Source organism: Amblyomma maculatum, chromosome 9 (genome assembly GCF_055883805.1).
Source record: "Amblyomma maculatum isolate TAMU_Amacu chromosome 9, ASM5588380v1, whole genome shotgun sequence".
NCBI lineage: Eukaryota > Metazoa > Arthropoda > Arachnida > Ixodida > Ixodidae > Amblyomma > Amblyomma maculatum.
Window position 1 is genome coordinate 40,891,149 of NC_139352.1, and position 22,617 is coordinate 40,913,765.

Genomic DNA, 22,617 nt, shown 5'->3' on the forward strand with positions numbered 1-22,617 from the left:
AAATATAGAAATTTTAAAACAGGAACTGAATATTATCTGCAACTATTTTAGTCCTCGTGAACTGTTTGGCTGGTATGTTTTGCACTCAATGAATGTCAATTGCGGTTCCAGTGGAGAGAAGGCGACATAATGTTCATCGCGCACATTGGTGGGCAGAGCCCAGTTTCTACTTTTTTAAATTAGAATAGTGTCTTTTTTTATTCGGAATAAATGGTGTGACAGTGTGCGTTCATCAAATGACATGTTTACATCAAGCACAATAAGCATTATTTTTTTTTCTCAGACAGACGTTTCATGTGTTAGTCGGACTTGCTCACTCTTGTGAATTATGCTTGCCTTGTCTCTCGTTGTGTCGTCACGATGGCACTGAAAAAAAATATAATTATATTTATGGCAACCCCTTAATAACTTCAATAAAATAAGCCATAATAATCTATGTCGGTGAAAATTCGCTTGTCAGCTGTGGTGCAGCCATATCTTTATTTTACTTGCATTAGCGCATTATCAATTTTATTAAGAGTTAAAATTACATTAAAATTACCTTTAGCAAACAAGATGATAAAACGCAGTTCCAGGCGTCGCGTAACAGAATTTAATTGCTTGGTAAGTACGTGAAACTTCTCATGCCTGCTGAGATGAATTAAAATATCCACATTCCTTTGGCCTCAAGGCGTTATCAATTTGTTTAAGTTAGCACGTTGCTGAACCCACCATAAACATAGAAGATACAAATGTTTGTGTCAGGCATAAAGTAACCCAAGACTTTCTTGTTATGAGCTCTGTAAACGGAAAATTCTGCCGCTTGTATGGTTTTATGCTGTCGCGCTAACATCACTGCATTCCTTTACGGATATTACAGCCGCTTCTGAATCCACAGAAACCTCAGTTAGCATAGTATTGTTTTATTTAGGATAGTTCGCTCTTAAGAACGCAAATTGTTTTGCACATACTAAACCATGCACATAGCCTTAGGGTGCCTGAACGGTGGCTTGGAATGAACGCTTTTTCTTCCCTAAGATGCCCCGCTGTATAGCGATTTGCGCTACTGAAAGCAATAGTTATTTGTGGTTTACCTTTCCTTCACTGGCTCTCATCAACCCCAGTTTTCGCCACAGCGGCCAAAGAAGGTCACTCGTCAGGTTCTGCCTGCTACCTGCCGGAAGAGTGCTGCCACCTGCGAAGACGTTTTTGAGACATTTCGATGCCCAATTTACTAACCCATTATTCTCTTGGTCTCAGTTCTGCCGGTATATGGTAGCGAATAGCGCATTACTCGTGACCCTACAAGGGATAAATACATGCCACGTTTAGTACGCACACAGACATAGTAGCTGATCAAGAGATAAATCATGCAATTCTTAGAAAAAGCGAGACACTACTTTGAACATCTTAAAGCCCTTCTTTCTTTCAGACCATCAGGTAGCGTCATTTATCATCTAGCATTGGGAAAACGTTTCATGTAAGCGCATAATAAAGAACTCCAGATGATATCTATATCTCTAATCCTGGATGACGGCTGAGATTTCACAACCGCTGAGTGCTTTTTGAGCAATAATGAGCGGCTTCACTGTTTTGAGGGTTCTACATAAACTCGTCGTCTTCAGCAATGACGGTGACGACAAGCGCGGCATTGTTTTGTACATCGGAGAGGAAATCAGCACACACTGTCGCCGGCGTTTTCTTCTCGGCCTCTACGATAGACATTCATATCTCCATCAAGTAGAAAACACCTACGAGTAGCGACACCGAATTGGTCTTACGTGTTGTGCATTCTAGCGGTTGGCACAGCAGTTAACATCATGCACAGTATAAGTCAACACTAAATGACAACGACAAATGCATGAACGAACATTCCATTTAGGAAATCACTTATAGAATACAAAAGAAATCTCTCTCGGAACTTTGCTGAGAAAAATTGCAGAATACGTGAGATGCTGCGAGAACAACTCGACAGTCACCTCGACCGTTCCAGTGCAGAAAAATCTCTTCTAATTTATTTTCCACATTGAAAGTTCTTATTTCTGACTCATTAAAGAACATATAAAAATATTCATTTGTACCGAAATTGTTACCAATGCTGCACAAGGTACAAACGCGAAAGCTAAAATCGTTTGTCCACATTTTTCACCTTGGCCTAAAATTCTGTTTGTAGAGCTGTTTCTGAAAACGAAGTTGCCATGGGCTGTTAACCGTGGACACAATTGCAAAAAAAAATATGAATCTGAAGAAACATTCTACAGCAGTCGTACTATTATGTAAACATTTTATTGCATAACTGATGGAAGCTTCTCTGCATATTTGCTTGTAACCTACAATTTCGGCAAAGATTGGTCAAATGTCCAGTAGAAATATTGAAAAAATTATCGCCAAATCGAGGACAAATTTGAGCCAAATGTTTCTCGTATAAACTAAAGGAACATGGTTCAACGCTGAAGTGGATTCAAACAGAAATCTTGCGTGATGTAGCGAGTTGGTTTGGAGGTTTAGGCAACGTCGTTACCATCACGTACCTTCGTGATGTGATAGTGAGCCATGAAGTCGTATCGGTTGCACAACTACACCATTTGTTAGAGGGACTGGCAGTAGACGGCATTACATCACTGTGTGTAACGCTACGAAACTTTATGACATGACAGGAGGGCCCAATTCCCCTGCTTCTCTTTTGATATTGGAGGCTAAGATGAAAATATAACCTTCCGGGTCTCTTTCGCGGTGAGCGACACATGCTATAAGTAAGCGCCTCAGGTACCTCAGTTCGGCATGTTTAAAGTGAGCTTTATAGATATCTGTATTATGTGGTCTTTTACTTAAATGGGTCTATACTACTGCGTACTAATTAATGTGTGTGAGAATGCAGAAGCGCAGATAAGGGACTGATGATTGAGCAACTAGCTAAGCACATGTACGATTCGCAAAAGGATTCGAAGACTGAAGCCATTCATGTTATCAGTTAGTATGCCTAAAGGTGGTGCTTAAATGCCACCCAAGGTTTTTCATACTTTACTTATCAATTTTTGTTTACTTTAAGACGTAGATATAAAGAATATTTCTCGACGCGTGTTGAGACGTTCTTCTTGCCTTTCGGTGACTACTTACCTCGAGCAAACAGAAGCAATGAAATTCTATCTAGTATCAGTGCGTGGTACGAAATTGTTTTTCTTACAAAATCCATGAAGCTGTGCCGTTATGTCATGCATTTGGAAAGAAAGTCATGTCACACGTCAATCTCGAACACCGGAAGCTTAAAGCTTCTGAAATTATAAGTGTAATAAGCCAGTTGAGAAGCCTAATAGCCAGCAAGATTAGAATGTTGTACTACTAAGTGCGCATACAGACAACGATGAAAAATACCTAAAAGAAGGCTCACACCGAGCCCTCCGAAGTACGTGGCGCAGGTACTGAAGAAACTACTCCAGTGTGAGGACAGGCGGAAAAGTGGAAACATATCGGCCGATCTGTGGAACAAAAATAATAATATCATTCCACTTTCTCCAAGCTTGCTTGGCGCAGTGCAGATAGCATAAAGTTTCCTTAGGGATGAAATTTCGCACAATATCCGGAATGTAAAAGGTCTGTGAACTTTTTGTACATGACAAACCACTTGCCTAAAACATTTACAGTGTTCATTCCTGCAAGCCTGCTGCGCATGTCTCGTGTCTTCTCTACTGCATCAATAGTTTCACAGAGTTTACACTCTCTGCAAGAACAATGTGGGAACTGGAAAATTGCATCGCTGCTCTAATCCTGCGTTCTGCGAACTTATGTGAAGTCGGCGTGTTAGCTCACCTAAACAATCATTGCCCTGATTATTCCTAAGGCTTCTTCCTATATTGTTCAAGTTACACAGTAATGCGTAAAAACTAGCACCACTCTAGAAGATAAAATCTTTTATGGCTGGCTTATAAAAACACATTAAAACTTTTGGATTGCCAGCGACTCTTTTCTCTGTGATGATCTGATCTTGAATTTTGAAAATAACCCTTTTCTTGTGCGGGTTGTTGTGGCTGTAGGAAGAAAGAAAAGAAAATGCACGGGCCTGCGACTGGCTCTGTAGCTGAGCCACCTCCACTGCCTTATTGATTGATTTATAGGAAGGGAAACTGTTCAATTAGCAGGTGCAACCGTATGCTACAAGACTGATACAGGAGTGAACTGTTGCGTAATGCCCGAAGCGACGCTCAGAAAGATAATGACACAGCATGCACAAGATTATCGCTCTACGCTGCTGTCATTTTTTGCCCACGAGGAAACGGCAAAAAAGAAGTTTGAGCTTCGAGTCAGCGGCAGAGAGATCAGCAATACTCGAGACCACAACACTCGGCAAGCCTTCAATGGAAGCACCATCTTGTACATTACGTTTGCGTGGCAGCACTGAGGTTGGCGCTCGCGCTGCCTGCAGGAACCGCGGTAGCATTTCCTGGGCAGTAGTCCAAGCTCACGGGCATCCTTTCTTCGACGACTCTGGCATTTATCCTGAACAACATGTGTACCAGCTGGTATGTCACCATGAGAAGCGTCACCAGCCCGGCCCCCTGCGACGCGGTTGAGCGTTCGTCTGAAGCGAACTAAGTACCCAGGGAATTTGCATAGTACGCTTGTAAAGCCTCCGACAAAGAACAACACGCTGCGATGTCAGTATCGTGAGAAAACGTTCGTTTCGAGGCCCGCTCGGCTCGTTCTCGAGACTTGCGTGAATCGGGTCAGCACTTGCGCATTGAAAACTTCGTGTGGCACTCTTTAACATGGGTCTTGTAGAGTGTTGTTGTTTATTCCGTACGAATACAGCAGTTACTTCACTCTAGTTATGTTTACAGCTGTTTTTAGCTCAGTGCTTGATATGCAGTTTGCGACAAAAAAAAATGAAGCGCTTTTAAGAACGTACACCAAGACCATATATCTTGGTGAATCTGTTTTTGGGCTGTTTTCCGCATATTACTCCTGTTCGTACCTTGCTGTTGGCGAAAGGGACGGTCAGGCCAAGTACGAGAAGCCCCACATATGGGCCGGTGATGGCCGCATTAAAGGCCATGAACATCTGTGACAAGATGAAAACATAGAGCAAGCAGTTATAAAATATTTAGACTCTTCTATCAAAACCACACGTGGGCTTGAATACATAGTGCATATAACTCCGTAGGAGAAGTTTTCTGGGAAGGCTGACATCTTTGTAGAGGCTGGTATGTCTTTTGCCGTCATTGAGTTATAAAAATAAGGAGCGTCATTACATCTGTGTAATTTCTGAAGAGACAGGTGACCTGACGCACACCTCGTCCGTTTATCTGCAGATCAATCACCTTCTACAGCAGTTTACCCTTCGGTAGTGATTGTATGAAGACAGTCGCGGTTATTACACTACCAGCTTTAGTTCAGCAACAGATTTCGTTTAAAGCTTCCGAGCAAGAAAATCCTAGCCGAGGTGTTCGAGGGGTCCTTTCCTCAAAATAGCGATTAGCTTATAAGCTAATGATGTATACATATTGAGCGTTACGTGGCGGCATGTGTTGTCCGAAAGACAGTGCTACATATCGCCAAATGAATGCCACTCACTGATTAAGATCCCAGCAATAAGTCCGCAGTAAATTTCGCACGTGGGCTCGATGTAAGCCCAAGTAGTCATATTGGCAGTTAACACCAATTGTGCAGAGGTTTATGATTTTTTACTTTTTTAAGAGAGCTGTTTTGTCATGTCAAAAGCTCGTAATGAATTCAGTGTAGTCTTTATCATAGTCACAGCGTGGACAGAAGCAGATGCTACGAACCACTTCGTCCAAAAATGAAATTGTTTGGGTAAGTTGCTTTCTGCGTAGGCTCCGGAGCACAGACAGAAAGCTGCGTTGCTCACATCAAAGAAAGCAAGGGGTTTAAACAGCGTCATGTGTTTAGGAAGACCAGAGTAAATGTGTTTCAGATATAATGTTTGCATCAGCTTTTGCAATAATCTATTCGAGAGCAGAGGCGGTTTTCGATCTGTTAAGCATTTGTGAATATCCGTCCCTACAGAAATCCATTAAATAAAGACGCAACGCCGCTCCCTGCTTTAGATCTTTGCTAGCTTTCTTCCTTTAAGCATGAATAGATTTGCTCTTCTTCCTCTCGTTTTAAGGCGAAATTCTTACTGTGTCTTTCCAAACCTCAGACCGTGCATTCATTTAGATGTTGCAGTTTGTCGTGACGCGGTCGTGCTGAACACGAGAAAAATGTGTATGGTGGTGCCTTACCGACATTACTGACCCGAGGTACGGAATCAGCACGCTGCAAGCCATCATGACGAGCCCAACTGCAAAGGCTGTTCATTTAAAGAAGGTTGTATTATTCCGTTCTTCCAATGCGAAACAGCGCGGGTATATCTGCGGAACGTCACCTAGCGCCTTTATGGTGCAATCCACACGGGTGGCAGGAACCTTAAAGAAGGGCGTCACGACGTCGAAGTACCAAACAGCGGCCTGAGAGTTCACCATTGAAGATACGGTGCTGCACATAAAAAAGTGAAAACAAAATTTTTCCCTAAAAACTTCCCACGAGATCTGCTCGGGAAAAGCGAACGAATTTCATGTTCCGCGTCATCCAGCTTGTTTATATTACCCTTGAGCTATATGGTACATACAGACATCTGCAATGTTTTAGTGGCCATGAATCTTATTGCCATGTTTGGCACAAAAACAAGAGTTGCTTTAGAGGCTTCAAAGTCTGTCTTACGTCATCACAGTGATGCCCGCGCTGGCATTCTGACAGTTTTCGCAGGTTGAAAACAAGCCTATATATATATGGGGGGGGGGTATTCAAAGCGTCCCCCGATTAAGGGAAAGCGCCAACATTTTAAGTTGAACATATTTACACATTTGTAACCTATTTCGTGAGCCTTTGCGAATGAATTTACTCTTTTGGACTACGCACGAAGAAGCTTAGATGAGGAAGCTGCATACTGCGAGGTGACAGACACAGACGCTCGAGTAATCATACTCGAAATGGACATCAAAAACCAGGCACAAGTGATTCTGGCTGAAGAGAAGCTTGGGCGTGGTCCCATACCAGAAGCAAGCATGGGCTGTCAAGACGTACAGAGTCGTCCGGTGTGAACTTGGGGCAGGTGGTGGCTCTCTTTTAGGCGTCGTTGTACTATGTAAAGATATTTATTAAAGCAAAATGTGTATGCATAGGGACTTGGATACAGCGCTTCGCAATGCCTACCATTGGCTCTTATGCGATGCCAGGTCGGAGGCACTGGGACGCCAAATAAGGTTTCTGCGGGCACGCATGTTAACCTTAGGAGTAGGCGACTTTGTACACGGGCGACTGACAGCAGAGTACTAGGTTGTAGATCAGAACCGTACTCACCAGATGGAAACGTCTGCCGGAAGTGGCTGCTACGTACAACTCGGTTTTGCATTTCTGCTTCGAGGGTCAATTGCGCCGCATTATCCCCGCTAATACCGGAATGTGTTTTTGATTTGCAAAGGTTCCGTTTCTGACGCCCGTTCGGCTTTATATGGATAGCATGGCACTCTCAACGGTCTTGATCACGTGCTCCCCACCGAGGTGGTGCAGTGGTAAGACGCCCGACTACTGTGCCGGAGTGCCCGGGTTCGAACCCGACCGCGGCGGCTGCGTTTCGATGATGGCGAAACGAAGTGGCGTCCGTGTGCTGTGCGATGTTGTTGTGGCTGTGGGAAGAAGGAAAAGAAAATGCACGGGCCTGCTACTGGTTCTGTAGCTGAGCCACCTCCGCTGCCTCGTGCAGACAGAAGAGAAAATAGAGAAGAAAGAGGGAGAGAAAGGTGCGCGCCGCAACAGCAGCCGTCATCCACAACCGAAACGGTGGCGGGTGCAATGACGGCCTACAAGAGATAAAAATTCGGTGGCAGGCTAGCCCCCGCCGCAAGCGGCGGTGAACCACCTGTCCCAGCCCCATCAGGGGAGTACCAGCCCCAGCCCCTTATGGCCAGGAACCCTGTGTGCTGTGCGATGTCAAAGATCCTCAGGTGGTCGAAATTACCTCGTAGCCCTCCTCTAGCCATAGCCATAACACCCACAAGGGGTAATTTCTCCAAATCTTGAGCGGTGTAGAAAACGGCAACGCAAACAATGAATGTGCATACGTCACCCTTAATTTATGTTGCATTGAACTATAACGTCGAGCACTAATGAGCCACGTGTGTCGCTTTTCATAGCTAAATATAATTATTTTTAAAGCAATGTTTTGGCCATAGTCTGATTTATTATGGATTGGTTATGGCATCTAGTACCTCGCGGTGTAGCACGGCATTTTCTGTGCCCATCGCGTAATCAATGTTGCTGTTATGCTCTTTCTACGCATTCCTAAAGAAAAATGAATCAAATTAAACTGAATATCCTCAAGTTTTATGCAAGTGCTAGTGCTGATCTCGTTTTTGAGTGAGTATACTCATTTGGGCAGCTCTAGCTACTTACTCATAAAATAATATTTAAGGCTCATATTAGTATCATATATACCAGCCACAAACCTAATTCGAATGACGGCCAAATTTCAATAAATCAGGTTCGGTTTTGTCCTACAGGTCCATGTTGTGAGACATGTGCAAGTAAAAATAACAAGAATCAGATTTAGGTTCTTCATTCTTTTCCACCCCGCTGGGGTGGCGCAGTGGTTTGGCGTTCGACCACTGTGCCCAAGGACGCGGGATTGAATCCCGGCCTCGGCGGCCGCTTTTCGATGGAGGCGAAAAGCAAGGCGCTCGTGTGCTGTGCGATGTCAGTGCACGTTAAAGAAACCCAGGCGGTTGAAATTACTCCGTAGCCCTCCACTACGGCATCTCTCACGGCATCAGTCTCCTCGGGACGTTAAACCCAACAAACCAAACCAAACAAACCAATCATTCGTTTCCACTGCTCGCTCTATTGTCATACTGCTTCGACACGTGCTCTGCACCACTTTCTTGTCTCTTCGAGATGTCTCAAGCTTCGCACAGTTCTTTGCACTTCTTTTCGAACAGCCCGCTGTGGTTTCAGTCTTGCAAATTTTGTCATCGGCATACTATTCTTTCTAAAGAGCTAAATAGTGCCTCTCATATTTATACGAAAAATTAAATGTCATTATACAATCGCCGTTTTTTTATCACATTTTACGAATTATATTTTCCTCAAGATGGACGCGGAATTTTGCGCAATCAAGACAGGTTTGGGTGATGTAGTTAGTGGTCGGTATTTTCTTGTTGGGAAGGTTTGCATCCTGCTCCAAAATTAATGCTATTGCAGTTTCCCTTCAGTACGCACAATGCTACGAACCGTGGCAGATAACGGTAACGGATGGCAGATCGCACTCTGCTAAAACACTCTAACAGCGCTAACACGTCAAACAAATGCCAAACTTACGTGCGGCTCCCTTTATTTCTATGTGTTCGGTAACACGTGAAAACAGCAAGCGCCCCTGATAGTGTACGAAACTCTCCGACACCATAACAGCAAACATTCATGACCAGTAAAAGCATGAAGGAGGTCTGTTTATGGTGTATGCGGTGTAACGCTTGAAAGAGAAACATGGGCTACTACGAACTCTGTAGTATTAGCACCGGATAAGTTCAGAAGGCCGTGAGCTGCTTACCGTGCGCTGTATAAGCAATGTAGAAGGGCGAGTGTTATAACTGACATCAGTCGAAATGCATCCACCACGGACGACCTAAAAGAGCCTCTTTCGGTTTGGCAGCCGAGCACTCAAGCTGTTCAGCTTAGGGGTTGGTCTAATCGAAACTACAAGTACCCTAAAACATTAAAAGCATATCTGGCCTTTGTTTGTTCGTGGATGGATATTATTTTAGAAACGACTACGGAATACAAAGTCCGGCACTGGCACTTAAAAAAGATGAATCGTTGGTGACCTGGAATTTCAATTCAAGGTTCAATTCAGGAAATTACGTACATTCTAAAGTTTGAGAAGGAAAGAATTGTTGACAATAAGATTTACCTGACTGAAGCGCTCACAACACCGGCCAGGAAAGCACCGGAAAGCCCAGGAAAGCCATGGAAGTCTTGCACAACGTAAAACGGCACCAACTGCCGCAGAAAGAAGCGCCCAGGTGTGGCGGTCAATGTTTTGCATATGAACGTATTTTCTGGTAAAAATTGAAATCGTAAGCGAGAATAGAGGAAAGTGCAAACGCAGCTTGTTCTGGATGGCGAACAAGGTATTGCAGTTTTTACAAAATGTACTCATTTTTCATAGGCCTCGTAAGTTAGGTATATGGTGTGCGGTGATTTGTAATGTTTAGCTAAAGTTGTGAAAGAGAGCAACCACGTTCATCACAACCCTTCACGGGTCCCCTGAAAGGTAAAACAGTCGTCTAGCGTCCTTTCCGAATTTCCTGGCACCGCCTTAACTAGCAAACTTCGCATGCACTGCACTCCCACCACAATGTTTTATTTTATCATCCACTAGGAAGTATTCTCTCGGTCCGGGGATTGCGCTTGTACCCTTGACTACATCACCTCGCATGTCTGATCGATTCCCATTCGTCCTGTAGCAGAGCTGAGTCAGAGTGACGTCAAACTACCAGCTGCTCAGCATCGTGACCTGTGATGTCATCCTTCTTTTGCTTTATATAGTCTTTTATTATTGGCAATATACGTTGTTTTTCATTGACAGCCGGCCTGCTCACATTGTGGAAGTGATCCCTAGTCGGCCTGTCGATGCGAGCCTCCTTTTTTCCACCGTCGAAGCCCTTGGACACATCAAGCAACGCTTCGATTGAATGCCAGACAAGGAAGTGTGATAATATGTTGTTTTGTACTTTAACGCAGCTGATCAAGCAAGGCAATGATGCACAGGCAGCCCCTTTCTCAGTAACAATCGGTGAAGTAGTTGGAAACGCGTACATCGCGATCAAGTTTGAAGGGAGAGAAGACAACAACGATGTCGACGTCTTGTTAAAGAAATCTGAGGACTTTTAAAAACATGAAACAAACCTAACCGCTCATAAATTTGGTTTCGGATCTAGAAAAAAAATGCTGGCTTGAATGAACGGCTGACAGAACAATATATACTTGCCAAAAACTGCGAACTTGGTACCCTTGAAGGCTGCATGCTGCGTAGCCGCATTGTTTCGGGTATTCGAGACAAGAATTTGCAGTTTGATTGCTGAGAACCCGTCGCGTCACAAAACTCGAAATTTGTTGCACCCAAGAGCAAGGCAAATAGCCGTTCCGAGAGATAAGCGAAGCAGTGGGAACCGTCCATGATTCGAGAGTTCGCGAAGCACCAACTAAAAGAATCGTCTGCAATAGATACGTCCATCAGACACACCGCAACGAAATATGCCACGCGAACGGGAAAACTTGAAAGAAATGCGGCAGCCTTAACCACTTCGCCCAATTATGCCAGTCGTCGCCGCAAACGCCGGGCGAGATTAAAAGAAAGAAAGGAAAGTTTGGTGAGAGGTGCATGCAGACGGAAGACGGTTGTCGGAAGCAGGTACACCTATGCGATGGTGTCCCACCGCCAGAAAATCCACCAGAATCTGCCCCAGACTTTCAACCAACCTATCCCAGAGCTACTTCAAAGCAATGGCACAAGCCCTGTAGGTATATACCCGCTGCCCAAGAGGCGTTGAACTAATTGCTGAAGAAAAGAAAGATGTAGCAGCGTTGAGCCAGAGTGACTTCATGATGGTCATGATCGTGACCTTTGACGCCACGCTCCTTTTGCTTTATATACCCACTTGCTATCGACCATAAACGCTATTCATCGACAAATGGCCTGCTCACAAGTCCTACAAGTTGTATAGTTAGACATTTTCGAAATATTAAGAAAGCACTTTGAATAACGTATAAAAGAATAAAATGAGCGAATGTGTCAAGAAGCCTCCGTAAGCGGTTTGATGACGTCCCCGACACATTGCCATAGTCTTAAATCATAAGTCAGGGATAATGTGACGGCATAAGTCCATGGCGTCGTCACAAGGTATGAGACGTCTGTACTAGTGAATGACGTCACACAGCCAGCCAAACAGTAGGCTGCGTCAAGCTGCACCCTGAATGGCGCGATACACCACGTTTGACGTCAAAAAATCAGGCATCGTCGAGTGGTAGCACCGGATCCTAAAGGTGTGGGTACTTATATGCAGAAAGTCGTCAGTTAGGAGACAACAACGTAGCTTCAGCGTTAATTCTTTCTAATTCTGCCAAAATGCGAAATCGCTCTGAGGCATCAAGGAAATAAACTAGATACCAAACATAAAGGAGCTGAGTCGAGGTTAAGTTAGAATGCCGTTTTTACCTAAAAACATTACTTCTTCCTACAACGCTCCGAAAGCAGTAGTATCACTTACAGAAAAAATGAAGAGAGCTGCTAAAAACGGCAGCGGTTTAATCATAACGCAGCTTTTCGATGGAGGCGAAAAGCAAGGCGCCCGTGTGCTGTGCGATGTCAGTGCACGTTAAAGAACCCCAGGTGGTCGAAATTTCCGGAGTCCTCCACTACGGCGTCTCTCATAGCCTGAGTTGCTTTGGGACGTTAAACCCCACCAACCAACCAACCATAATTTAACGCAGTTAGACGAAAGTTAACCCGTTTTTACATAGCTTTCGCGTGGTTAAATATCTTATTTTGGATGCTACTTGTATAGAGTTTTACAATTTAACCTAATTTTGCGGCATAAATTTAATTTTGAATTGCGCATTATTCATCAACTGCAATAAATACGATTTTTAAAAGTGACCTTGAATTATATTCAACATAAATTATCCAACGATATAATATTTCAGCTGCTATTATGACCGTCATAGTTGTTAGGCGTTTTTTTATGGCGAACCACATGTTCCCTGAGGCTAGGAGTGACAAGTGCAATCTTTGTGGGGCGAGAGGGACCCTCGACCACATAATATGGGAATGCCCGTATTCTCCCAGGAGGGCGAACAATATAGGCTGTAGAGACACCTGGGAGACCCTGCTGCGCAGCTCGGACCCTGAGCTCCAGCTCCTACTCGTCCAACTGGCTGAAGAAGCTGCTGGGACCCAAGACCTCCCGGCCTGCCTTTGAGGCGGCGGCACCCGCCCCTTGACCTGCGTGTCGGGGGGTGGGTAGATCACCTTATCTGTTGGACATTAAAGTTTAGTCCAGCCATCCAAGGCCAAAGCTTTTGTAGGCCCAATGAACGAAATCCCGTGCGCGAGATTTATGTACGAGATCTGTGCGCGAGATCTATCTAAGCCTCTTATTAGGAGGCGTTGAAACTGTGCGCGAGATTCCGCGAGGTGTGTACTCCTTGTCTAGCATTCCTGCCATCTGAAATCCCAGTCTTGAGCGCGCGCCAAGGAACGCCACGCGACAGGAACGATGGTGTACCGTCCAAACTCCTACTTTCCGGAGAAAGTGTGACAAATGCAGCCCCTTTCCTTTCCTGTAAACCAATTATAATTATATGTAGTACTGCAACGAACGCCAATACGAAGCTGACGATGAGAGGCAAGTGGTAGGAGATGAAATGTCTTTCGCCGTTCTCCTTGAGAGTCATCTTAGAGACCTCTCATTTTTTTGGTTTGACATTGAAGGAATGGCTTAAGGTCGCATAGACGTTTCACTCTATGCTTGTCATTGGCAATGAATAGAGGTAACCCAATAAATTGCGCTTTTCGTATCTTGGTTTTCATAGCCGTTATGTGCGCATGGGAAAAACTTCTGCTCACGCGCCATCCAGGCGACAGGCGTAAACTACGCTGGCGCAGTGCACCCATGGTGGAGATTGTATCGTCCGACGATACTCAAGTCGGGGCGGTGTATGTATGTACTTCAGCTATATCAATGTTTTTGCAAAGATTGCGTTTGCTACCATTTCTACATTTCGAGCCGAATCGTCGTGATACGGCGTAATAAGCTACAAGAAAGCTCGCACAATAATGGCGGCATTCAGAATTTGGAGTACAACTTTTTCAGCAAAACCAGCTAGGGGTCTCTGAGCAAAGGGAAATAATAACAAAAAAGTGTTCCCATGACGCATAAACCACAGTGCTAAACTATTTTTCATAAATTTCAGTAAACATCCCTGAATGAGCGATGAAGGAAAAGAGTACGTTAAACCGCAATATTCTGCGCATCTGTTCTGCGATTAAACACATATGTCATTGCGGGATGGCAGCATGATAACTAAATATTCTCGCTACGCTTGTAAATTGTCACATGATCGTACTTCAGGTCACGAGCGCATTCAAAACCCCATCCAAACCTCACATGTGAATCACGGCTAATACTCTCATGACATGAGCTAAACTATGCACTTCTTGAGAGAGAGAGAAAGAGAGAGAAGGCAGAGAAGTTAACCAGGAAAGCTTCCGGTTAACTGGGGAACCCCGCACTGGGGAACGGGAATGAGGAGTTTAAAAGAAAGATAGAAGAGAATGAAATTATACAAAATTCTTGAAATTATACAAAAGCTGCGTGGCGAATGGAAAGGCGGCTGCTGCTGTGACGGCATCACGCAAACTTCCAAGCCCCAACACAACATTCTATCATTCACTGAATCGACCAAAGCACGCGAAATCACACCCAGAAAATTTTATCGCTTATAGTTACCAGTACACAACTTGAGCTGCCACAATGCGACGAGATGAGGTGCGGTAAGTTTTGGAAGGGGAAGTGAACACTGGAAGGGGTAGGTGAATATGACTACTTAGGACAGGTAGTAACCGCAGATCCAGACCATGAAAGTTAAATAACTAAGATAATAACGTCGGATCGGGAGGGAGGGCATTTCGCTTGTATTCGAAGTTAATAACTAGCAGCCTACCGGTATCGCTCAAGAGGAAAGTATGCAACAAATGCATCTTACCTGTACTCAAGTATGGGGCTCAAGTGTGGAGGCTAACGAAAATGGTTCTACTTAAGTTGAGCACAACGAGAGGGCTATGGAACGAAAAATGGTAGGGGTAACATTAAGAGATGGGAAGCGTGGAGAGTGAATCAGAGAAATAACTCGAGTTATTGAGATTCTAGTGGAAATCAAGAAGAAATGTGCATGGGCAGAACATGTAATGTGTAGAGAGGACACCTGATGGCCGCTTAGGGTAACCAATTGGATCCGAATGGAAAGGAAAGCGTAGCAGAAAGTTAGGTGGGCGAATGAGGTTAAGACGTTCGCAGGGTTCAAGTGACTGCATCTAGCACAGGACCTGGTTAATTGGAGGGCTATGGGAGAGGCCTTCGCCTTGCAGTGAGTATAGTCTAGCTGATGATGATTACCAAATATAGAGCTCATTGTTCTTAACGTAGCCAAGGCGGCGGTGAAGGCTAGCGCGCTCATGGACTACGGAAGACCGACCACCGATTCTCTAAGTCTATCCATCCTCCCACCTAGGGTGAGACAAGTTTTATCGAAAACAGAGCTCATGTCAGTAATCAGAGCCAAGGCTGCAGTGAAGGCCAGATCTTCGTAGGCTATGGAAGATCGACCACCCGTTCTCATCATCTATCCGTCCTACAACCCTTTTGTACTAATTTCGTTTTAGCGAAATATTTGTACTGCTGCAACTACCTTATACCAAGCAAGGAAAATGGCACTCCAAAGCTCTGAGGGGAGCTCTAGAAGTTGCACTGTATATATACGACCATATAGTTCTCGTACGAAAGTATCTGAGGCTGCAGAGTGGTAATGTATCAGCTGGGAACCCATATCGTGCATGACTCAGCTATTCTTGCTCATACCGGCGAGGTGGATAAGGAGAAATCAGTTTATTTCGCCCACGTATTAAAGGGAACGCATTATACCCTTAGGCCTAAAAGGCCTCGTAACTACATAGCTATTGCTAAAAAGGAGGTTTAAAGCATTTCTCAACTTATGCCTTGTGGCAAACTATACGAAAATAAAAAAAATTGAAAATTTATGGCCATAATTTTTTGCGATTGATAATTGCTCTCTCTAATAAACGACGGCAGCAAGTTGTGCCATGTTATATAGAACAGCCTACAGACGGCTGTTTTTTAAATACAAAATTGCGAGGGACTTTAGCGACTAAAGTAGTGAAAGGCGAAAGCCTCAGTGCTGCACTACGCTACGCAACTGGTAATATTCAGCAAATAATAATTATTTAATATTCGGCCATTAAATAATTATTCATCATCAGGTAAAAAAAATTACTTAATTAGTCAATAATTAGTAATTATTTTATTATTTACTATGTAATTTATAATTGCCCATTGACTGACGTATGACCATCTAAGGCACGCGTTTGCGCATACTGTGGTGGTGCTCTGTGACTGGTCGAGACTTCTATGGCGTCATCTAGCCTCGGACAATTAGAGCCACCGCAAAAGCGGGACACATTTTGTCCACGACAGCATGAGTCATTAACGGCGTTTGCCTTAATACACTTCCGCACAGGCAGTATTATTAGCATCTGTTTCGTAAATGCTTGCGCCAACGAAGAACACAGTTTGCCTCACCTGGTCGAAGCTCTTAATTGATCCAGAAAGGAATGGGTCGCAGCCTCGATACCTGGAAGTAAGGGCGGCGCCTGCACCACCCAGAAGGGCGTAGTACACGCAGGCAAAGAGAGTGCCAATTATGACGGTCCTGAAAGCAAAGCATTCAGCCCTTGTGAATTCGAAAGAGAGTTGAATTTGTTAATGTGCACTTATAATTTGTTTGCAGTGAAAGCCTAATGCATCCGAATCTCCTTTACTTCATCTAGTATTGAGGTTTGCTAATTTTTTCCGACTTTCACCTGTTGCCTTTGATCCAACACTTGAGAACCAATGTTCCTCTCTCGCATTTATGCTGAGTTTATTAGAGATATCAAGCGATATTTTACTAAAATATAATATATTTCAGGTGAAATCATTTGAGTACTGTATATGAAGAGAGTTCGAAATCTGTACAACAGTCGCATCCAAAAAACAGTGCCACGCACTGCGTAACCATTACGCACTCGGCCATAATAAAATCAGCGTGCATGTGTTGGGTTATTTTAATGACGGATTGCCATCTAATGTTAAATTAACCTACATCAAGCATGAGGTATAATATTTTTCGCCAACACAGCACAATTTATTTATTTACACAATTATTTCCAGAAATTCGCTTTACTTAAAAAGCACAAAAACACGACGAGTCAACAAATCCATTTTCACCTAAAATACTTTGTGCATGAAAAGGAATATGTTAACTCAAAATGTAGAAGAATATCTTTTTCGTATTAAGTGTTCCCCATGAGCCATCTACAGTGAGTTCATAACCACATTTTTTGCACGTGAGTTTGCCTTTATTTGTCCACACAAAAATTGTGTCTGTCCAATTATGAGAAGCCATAAAGTTACTCTTTAGAAATGTTCCTAATGCTGACATGATTTTTGTTTTCTCGGAATTAGCCTCACCAAGTGTTATTTATTATTTACCTACTATCCGATGAAGACTGTCAATTTTCTAATTAGTTAACGATGTTCAAGTTGCATGCAGTCTTTGCAAGGTTAATCACGTGTATCTTTTTCGGCTATGAAGCTGTGCCACACTCTGCTAAAGCAGCAGAGTCAATTGGAACAGCTGTGACCATTTTAGTGAGAGAAAGGGACAGGTCCAGTACAGCGGGGCTCTCTGAGTGCCTGTATAACCGAGGAGGTCGCTAGCGAAGATGGCGAAAGAGTGCTTCAGGCGGAAATCACTTGACCTTCCCACAACATTTTCAGGCCAGTGGGCTATGCCTCTACTTTCTGTGAACAAGCTCAGGACCTGGACGCCGAAACTAGATGCAATAGATTGAATTGAGTGCAAACTGAAAGTCAAGACGATTGAGATTTCCTCTTCAGGTAATGCGCCCTTTCCTTAAAGAAAAATCGCATTATAGCCTTAAGTTATGATAGGTAGGAAAAGACTGATTAGTTCTTTTCCATTTTTTAATTATTGGGCGCAACCTGTTGTACGCTCAGTGAGCGCTGCCGATATTGACACATTTGGCTGTCTGCTCCTCTAATCTGCACGTTCGCCTCCTTCGCATGTGACAATTATATAGGTTTGCCCTAGCAGACCAAGATGCGCTGACATTTAGGCATCGCCTTAAATCTGACACATATAGGTGTACTTAGTAATTTAGATATGCTGTATTGATGCAGCCAAGTAGACTTGCTTTATTGAATGTCAGATCATTATTAACACGAAAGAATTATTAGTTTATTTTGGTGGCGCCAACCGTGGATGCAAAACTTTCTCTCAGCAAATTTTTACGATTCCTCCTCAGAATTGGCGTCTGACGACTAGTTAAACTTGTAGTACTAGTAGAAAGTGGCTATTTATTAAATAAGCATCAAAAACAGAAGGAAAAAATGTTGGCCAGCCCCGGTATCTGCTAATACCTTAAGCACCTGAACTGCACCGGCGAAAATGATGGGATAGTAAGGAAGCGGTAGAGGAAATCAAAGAGTTGACCGACAAGTAGAAAGTGCAGTGTAGGTCAAATATAAGCAAAGGCATATACACTATAGCATGTGATGAGGAGTCACCTGCAGGCATAATGTGTATAGTCATCCTTTATTTGAACCCCTTTAACGCCCAGTTCGCCAAGAGGGTGCAGAGATTGTTGTTTTGTTTCATTTTCTACCAGGAGTCTAGCTCTAGTTTTCTTAAAGCTATAATTCTTGGGAACATTTTGTGATGGTTTTAGCGATGATGAAAGCTGCGATGTTTGCTATTGGTTCATCAGTCAAGCAGTGGATGACAATCTTAATGGTTTCTCCAGAACTACATTGGGAGAATGTGAAAGCATTAGCGCTTCGCAGCGTTTATGTATTTTTTACTTTGTTTCTTACTTTTTTTATGTTTTTATTTTCTGTTGTTTTATTTATATTTTCTTATATTAAACTTTTATTCTTTCTCATTTTTATTTTTTATTGTTGTGTGTTGATATTTAAACAATATTTTCAGTTACCACTACCATTATAATTATTATTATTACCATTATTGCAAACTATCGCTATTTTTTATTTACAGCCTGCTAAGGCTTTGCCATTAGTAATTGATTTACAGGTAATTATAGGCGCAGTATCTATCACACTTCTGTGGAAACCTTCCGCCTAGTAGTTGTAAGGACCACTCCCTTTGTGCTGATACAAGCGTACCTCCAGTTCCTTGTATAGGCTAATAATGTTTACATCACCACCACCACCACAACCGCACTAACGTTCGCATACATAGTCGTGGTTTCACGTTTTTGCGTCCGCATTTTGCGTCTATGGTTTGGTCTCACCAAAATAGCCTATTAATGCTCTCGCATTAATAAGAAATATTTTGGGTAAGCTCATGTGTACCTGGCATTCATTTCTTCATTTTTGTGCGACCTCTTCTTGAGGACCAACCAAAGGAAGATTTTTCCTTGCCGATACCATTATATTTGCTTTCTGACATCCGACAAGCATTCACTATGGAGCCCCGCATGGGAATGCGTTCGACACACCAACCTTGCACAACTGCTATAACTCTATGCAGAAGGGCCACGGTAGACTAATAGGCAGAATATATTGCTCACTGTCCCAGGAAGCCAGAAATATAATGAAGAAATAAGACAACACGGAAGATGGGAGAAAAATGGAATTGAATGGCGGCGCAACACGGAAACGGACACAGACAAGAAAGGGACCCCACAAGCGCTTGTGGTGTCCCTTTCTTGTCTGTGTCCATTTCCGTGTTGCGCCGCCGTTCTATTCCATCATGCACCAACCAGCCCCCCCGGCCGTTATTGTAGGAGAAAAGCAATGGCATGTGGCTTAGCTCTGCTATACCAGTATATACGTAGTGGGAGGTACGCTTCCCTGGCTGAGCCTGTTGTGGTCACGTATATTTAGCAATGAGAGTCGGATTCTGTTCTGTGGGTTCCCGTTGACTGCACTCTTCCATAAGCCCCATATCGGCGGTTATGTTCCGTCTATTACGCTCGGCAGTCTGGAATCATCGTTTGTCCAGCCGTTCCTCTCTCTATCAGTAGTGTCCGCTGCTCTCTTCAACAAACATTTGGGTAGCATTCTTAAAAGTGTAGCACGCCTGAGAGCAGAATGCCTTTCGCACTTCAGTGTTTATTGTTAGCGTAGAAAATAGCTTCATATAAATGAACTAGACCTTAAAATACGTGCTCACCTTTTGGCTAGTCTTAGTGTCCCAGAAGCAAGGTACCTCTGAGCGGTGCCCTGGTCCAAGCATACACGGTTGAAAAACGTAGGCGAAGACGCTATCAGTACCGCCCAAACAGTTTCGTCCGTGGTAACGTCGAAGGCCGTACTGAAACGCACAAACGCATAACGTGCAACTCTGTCGCAAAATCCGAGGAATTGGGGTAAAATACAGGCGTTCAGCAATGCTGAACTGAGTTTGGAGTCAGAGCTTTAGCCGCGGGCGACCAAGCGTTGGAGCGAACACAGTAAGATACCTGAACCATTAGGCATTCCAAGTCACTACAGCTTGCTTGCTGCATTGTGGGCAAATTCGAGTGCGTTCTGATATGCTCATGGACATGCAGTTCAATGAGCTCACTGCAGCCTGCTATCGCATGCGTTAAGCAGGCAGTTTGTCGCGCTTTCCACTGCCCTCTACTTACATTCGCCCGCTTGTCGATCCCACAACAAGAAATGGCAGGCTCTTGCACATACAAGCCGCAGTTCTAACGCGAAGCCGGTTCACAAAAAAATCGCACCTAGTGCCTCTTGTAAAAGGTGTATCGCAATCCCCTAAGGCGGAGCAGATTTGTAAAAACAGAAATAAATACTAACATCCACTCGATGACAGCCATACCTACATACGAAACATATGCAGGTTTATCAGTTAGGTTTCTAATAAAACTGCTCTCGTTTTCTTGGTAGCTGCATGCTTGCGCTCGTGTGGATACTTACGAGTAACTACACTTTTACTCTAAAAGGAATCTTAGGTTATATGAAGGGGGCCAGTTTCTCGCACCATGGTCTTCCATTGGTTGAGCCCGTTAGACGATTCACTTGAACGGCGTGCCATACCCCAGGAACTAACGACGTTTTCGCCAGATCAATGTTGTAGCTCTTGGAAAGAGTAGATGTGGAAAGGAAAGCCTGCAGCCTAGACTCCTGGCCTCTGACTGGGCTTTCTATTACTCCACACCTTTCGACGGCAATTTCTACACAGCTCAAGCTTATTAATGGGCACAACCACTATGACTAGCTCTAATAATTCTTTTTTATGCCCTTTTTCTTGCTGGAAAGACAAATGCTGTTCTCCTTTATGCGGGGTACTCTTTTAAAGATAGCAACCATAAGAGATATAATAGTTGAATAATTTGGATATTGATAGTATCACGTAACGATAAAAATTTAGTAAAATCGTATCTCTTTTTGATGACTTATCTTCTTCATCAAGCGTGGTCATCCTTAGGAAAGAGAGGGAAGAGAGGAGTGATTATTTTGGAACCTAAAAGAAGAGGAACACAGGCTGATGGGCATTTTCTTTTCAACTTCATTGGGGAAAGAAAAATAATCAAAGGCTGAGAGAAGGCTCCTTTGATATTACTTTGCCATTTCGTTTTCCCTTCCGACTTTTAGATTTTTTTCCCCTTGTAATATAGTCATACAGTGTTGATCAGCTGCTTTTTGATAGCATATCCAATTAGGCCAATTCGACCGGCAGCTACCATCCGAACTGTAACTGGAACAGTGTCTGGACACACATCCTTTCAAGGTATATTATCCATCGAAGTAATGCAAAAAGTCGTTTTTTTTTTTCGGAATACATTATGTGTACCAAGTTTCCGAACACTCGAATGCTTCGGAACCAGAGGGGCGCCTTTCGGGACGTTCTTGACTGCGATATATATATATATATATATATATATATATATATATATATAATGCGACTTGATTGTGCAGATATATGCATAAATACAACTCTAGGCTATTCAACATCATTATGAACATATGCAACTGTAATAAGAAACACAGGGGCAGCCCTTACTCGACATAAAAGGAGATATATGCTTTACACCTGAACGACGGATTGAGTTCTTGGGCCAGGGTTTAGAACCTCAAATAAACGCAACGTTCAGTTCGCGTGCAAGCGCGGCAAACATCTGCATGAATGATTTACTACTGAACAACTTCCACTTCATTTTAACCAGTACAAAGCAGTCTCCCCGAAAGCGCATGCACGCACAAAATCTTCCAATAATTGACAAGAATGTGCAAGGCAGAATGTGTTCCGTTAAATATCTAATACGTTAAGCAGAAGTCAAGTGTAGATGGTTAGACTAATGCCAAGCTAGAATAATTATATGTAGTCCGTTATTTCTTTCTACTATGTTTAATTTCATTTCATGCTATCAATTTTCTTCTACATGTATGTTTTTCTCCTATTACAACTATATACCTTTAGGCTTCCATACCTTTCTTTTTTTGTACACATCGTCACACCTACTTGGCAGTTGAAATTGTTTCCTCTTTCATTTTTATGCGTAACAGACCCAATTAGAAATGCGACTCAGTAAGGCGGCCGAGACCTTATTTTGCCTCATTTGCCTGCACAAACCTGTACAAGAACCTGCTTTGTTATGATGTTCTTAGTTTAACAAACATTAAAGAGGTTCACCACGCTGCAGTTACTCCTGTGTAGGGCGTATTAGACGTGAAGGTCAGAAGTTACAGAGGGCGCTTGGTGCAC

The 22,617-nt window shown here is 43.4% G+C and overlaps 1 protein-coding gene across 1 annotated transcript; it reads right to left on the minus strand.

The window, feature by feature from the left end:
- Window positions 1-195: 195 nt before the first annotated feature.
- On the minus strand, window positions 196-20,728 carry LOC146178907 (sodium-coupled monocarboxylate transporter 1-like). Its single transcript, XM_084580066.1, has 12 exons — window positions 20,709-20,728; window positions 20,080-20,220; window positions 16,404-16,533; window positions 9,938-10,026; window positions 6,362-6,471; window positions 6,219-6,286; window positions 4,949-5,035; window positions 4,357-4,532; window positions 4,123-4,128; window positions 3,352-3,455; window positions 1,074-1,174; window positions 196-366 (listed from the first exon to the last, which is right to left on the minus strand). The coding sequence occupies exons 1-12, from the start codon at window positions 20,726-20,728 to the stop codon at window positions 280-282; spliced, it is 1,119 nt and encodes a 372-aa protein (XP_084436192.1). The 3' UTR covers window positions 196-279.
- Window positions 20,729-22,617: the final 1,889 nt, after the last annotated feature.